The sequence below is a fragment of the Quercus suber genome, unplaced genomic scaffold (assembly GCF_002906115.3).
Source record: "Quercus suber isolate HL8 unplaced genomic scaffold, Cork oak 2.0 scaffold_104, whole genome shotgun sequence".
Taxonomy (NCBI): Eukaryota; Viridiplantae; Streptophyta; class Magnoliopsida; order Fagales; family Fagaceae; genus Quercus; species Quercus suber.
In genome coordinates, this window is record NW_027069569.1 from 1,485,753 (window position 1) to 1,490,129 (window position 4,377).

General features: G+C 34.7%; 1 protein-coding gene across 1 annotated transcript in view; it reads right to left on the minus strand.

Annotated features, from left to right (window-relative positions):
• Positions 1-2,357, minus strand: part of LOC111997102 (aspartyl protease family protein At5g10770) — a 5,785-nt gene extending 3,428 nt beyond the window's left edge. The window contains exon 1 of the mRNA XM_024029152.2: positions 1,582-2,357. Coding sequence (XP_023884920.1) covers positions 1,582-2,357 — 776 coding nt within the window. The remainder of the gene's footprint in view (positions 1-1,581) is intronic.
• Between the last annotated feature and the right edge of the window lie 2,020 nt (positions 2,358-4,377).

Below are 4,377 nucleotides of genomic sequence, written 5' to 3' on the forward strand. Positions count from 1 at the left end.
AGATATTTCTAGTAGACATTTGTAATTAAAAAATATTTATGAATAAATGAAACACAATCTATAATATAAAAAAAATTACAATTTAACTAGAATAATCTAAATTTAATGTATAAAACAATAGAACCTGTTTTATCAAAAGCACGATTGCAACTTTACTTAATATGATCACTTTAAACCTGCAAAAAAAAATTAAAATTAATATTAGTACAAACTAAATTATAAACTGTAAGACTCCATTCAGACCAATCAAACAGGGCCGGACTATTAGAATTTAACTCTTCTCTTTATGGGTCTATTGACCATCTAAATCTGATTTCTTAAAAAAAAAAACAAAAAAAAACAAAAAAAACAAAACGTGTAAAGCTATTGACTATTCAATCCATTCAAAACGTGTAACTGTGTAAGACTATTAGCCTTTTAAATCTTTTCTCTTTATTAACCATTCAGACCATACCAAAAGGTTCTAGAGAAATCCTCTTTTCTCTTTATTGACCATTCAGACCATACCAAAAGTTCTAGAGAAATCTAAAGAGTTGTTCAGCCTTCAGCCTTCAACCTTCAGCCAAAAAGAAAAAGAAAAAACCCAGACACTGGCCGCACTGCTCACGCCTCTTCAAAAGAAAAAAAAAACCCAGACCCGTGAGCAAACTTCTCTTCAAAAGAAAAAAAAAACCCAGACACCCATGAAAGGAAAACTGAGAAACCCTCTTCAAAAGAAGAAAAAAAAAAACCCAGACACCCAGCAGCATTACAGCAAACATGAAGAAGACGAAGGAGAAAGGAAGAAAAAACAAAAACGAACCTTCAGTGAACACACAAGTCTATTGCCAACACAGACACAGACACAGTTGATGAGTAAGAGTGTTTTTTTTTTAGAATCAAATAGAGAGAGTCAGAGAATAAGTTTTTTTTTTTCTTCTTTCTTTTTTCTTTCTTCTCTTATTTGCCTCTTCTTTCTACTTTTATAATATTTTCTTATGGCCGTTTGTAATCTTTTCTTATGTAAGCCAAAGATTTGGTGATGGTCTGATCTAATAGTCTGATCTGATAGGATTAGCTTTTATGTCACATTGTCACTTCAGATTTTGAGATTTGGTGATGCCGTGATGGCCGTTAGAAATTTTTTTTTTTTTTTTTTTGGGGTTTAGATTTATATTCAGAACTAAAAGTTTTAAAAGAAGTTTTGCAAATAAATGATAACTCTCCAATCAATGTACTAAATTATATAAAGAGGTTAGAATCTTTTCCAAATGCATGTATTGCTTTCAGAATATTACTAACTATACCTGTTACAGTTGCTTCCGCAGAAAGAAGTTTTTCAAAATTAAAATTGATAAAATCCTATTTAAGATCAACTATGTCACAAGAAAGATTAAGTGGATTAGCTATATTATCAATTGAAAAAGAAATGTTAGCGGAACTTGAATGCAAAAATTTAATTAGTAATTTTGCCTCTCAAAAAGCAAGAAAAATAAATTTTAATTGAAAAAAAATATATTAATTTATAATTAAATATAATAAAAGGCCCCATTTAAAGCTTTCGCCTAGGGCCCCTAAATTCGTTGAGCCGGCCCTGCATACACCACCTCCAACCTTCTCTGCTGCACATTCCCGAAAATCCCAACAGAATCATCATCACTGTTTCCTGCAAAAGCCAAACAAACCTGCAAGATTTTTCGAGCGACAATTATCCCCGACACATCCAAATCCACGTTCACATTGCCACTAAACGAAAAGCTTATCTTTGGAATCGAAATTGTCGTGTATTTGCTAAGATCATAACATGTATCAAACAACGCAAACCCACTTGTCAAAGGGTAACTCTTCATTTTATCCTTAAACGCCGCCTTCATGGCGCTATAAGCATCGGGCGGCAAACGTGTTATGACAGTCCCTGAATCGATAATGGTGCCTGCCTTCGAAAAAACTGAGGTTGCAATCGATAACTTCTTTCCACCTACGGAGATCCCGAGTGTGTCCAGGCCGTAAAATGAGGTATCTTCAGTGAGTTTTGACAAGGGAGTGAATTTGATGGCACTCGAAGAGCTAGCAGTTTTTCCAAACGTGAGGCTACCAGTAGCACTAGAAGTTGAAGGAAGGCAATAAGAGAAGACACGGTTGTATTTTGTTGCGGTTTGTTGGATTAAGGAAAGTGGGTTACGGCCGAGACCAAGTAATCCAGCTGCACCACTGAAGAGACCTTGGTTGTTCTGGCCACAGCCGAATAAGAAATTGTTGAACACATCTGTTGATTTCAAGGTTAGCTTCTGTTTGCCGAAAAATCCCTGAGAAAATGATTGATCGACGTATTGTAGGGTGTAAACTGAGTCCAACTGAGTCCAAATCCTCTGTCTCATCAATTGTGCTCCACTTCATGCTCCACCAATAAAATTTAAACAGCTAGCATTTCTCATTAAATGAAATATCTCATTAAATGAGACAACTAGCCTTTCTTATTAAAGTCAGAGTTATCTCATTTAATGAAAGAGGTTAGTTGTCCAAATTTTATTGGTGGAGTATGAAGTGGAGCACAATTGATGAGACAGAAGATTTGGACTCCAACTGAGTCCAAATCCTCTGTCTCATCAATTGTGCTCCACTTCATGCTCCACCAATAAAATTTAAACAGCTAGCATTTCTCATTAAATGAAATATCTCATTAAATGAGACAACTAGCCTTTCTTATTAAAGTCAGAGTTATCTCATTTAATGAAAGAGGTTAGCTGTCCAAATTTTATTGGTGGAGTATGAAGTGGAGCACAATTGATGAGACAGAAGATTTGGACTCCAACTGAGTCCAAATCCTCTGTCTCATCAATTGTGCTCCACTTCATGCTCCACCAATAAAATTTAAACAGCTAGCATTTCTCATTAAATGAAATATCTCATTAAATGAGACAACTAGCCTTTCTTATTAAAGTCAGAGTTATCTCATTTAATGAAAGAGGTTAGCTGTCCAAATTTTATTGGTGGAGTATGAAGTGGAGCACAATTGATGAGACAGAAGATTTGGACTCCAACTGAGTCCAAATCCTCTGTCTCATCAATTGTGCTCCACTTCAAGCTCCACCAATAAAATTTAAACAGCTAGCATTTCTCATTAAATGAAATATCTCATTAAATGAGACAACTAGCCTTTCTTATTAAAGTCAGAGTTATCTCATTTAATGAAAGAGGTTAGTTGTCTAAATTTTATTGGTGGAGTATGAAGTGGAGCACAATTGATGAGACAAAGGATTTGGACTCAGTTGGAGTCCAAATCCTTTGTCTCATCAATTGTGCTCCACTTCATGCTCCACCAATAAAATTTAAACAACTAGCATTTCTCATTAAATGAAATATCTCATTAAATGAGACAACTAGCCTTTCTTATTAAAGTCAGAGTTATCTCATTTAATGAAAGAGGTTAGTTGTCCAAATTTTATTGGTGGAGTATGAAGTGGAGCACAATTGATGAGACAGAAGATTTGGACTCCAATTGAGTCCAAATCCTCTGTCTCATCAATTGTGCTCCACTTCATGCTCCACCAATAAAATTTAAACAGCTAGCATTTCTCATTAAATGAAATATCTCATTAAATGAGACAACTAGCCTTTCTTATTAAAGTCAGAGTTATCTCATTTAATGAAAGAGGTTAGTTGTCCAAATTTTATTGGTGGAGTATGAAGTGGAGCACAATTGATGAGACAGAAGATTTGGACTCCAATTGAGTCCAAATCCTCTGTCTCATCAATTGTGCTCCACTTCATGCTCCACCAATAAAATTTAAACAGCTAGCATTTCTCATTAAATGAAATATCTCATTAAATGAGACAACTAGCCTTTCTTATTAAAGTCAGAGTTATCTCATTTAATGAAAGAGGTTAGTTGTCCAAATTTTATTGGTGGAGTATGAAGTGGAGCACAATTGATGAGACAGAAGATTTGGACTCCAATTGAGTCCAAATCCTCTGTCTCATCAATTGTGCTCCACTTCATGCTCCACCAATAAAATTTAAACAGCTAGCATTTCTCATTAAATGAAATATCTCATTAAATGAGACAACTAGCCTTTCTTATTAAAGTCAGAGTTATCTCATTTAATGAAAGAGGTTAGCTGTCCAAATTTTATTGGTGGAGTATGAAGTGGAGCACAATTGATGAGACAGAAGATTTGGACTCCAACTGAGTCCAAATCCTCTGTCTCATCAATTGTGCTCCACTTCATGCTCCACCAATAAAATTTAAACAGCTAGCATTTCTCATTAAATGAAATATCTCATTAAATGAGACAACTAGCCTTTCTTATTAAAGTCAGAGTTATCTCATTTAATGAAAGAGGTTAGTTGTCCAAATTTTATTGGTGGAGTATGAAGTGGAGCACAATTGATGAGACA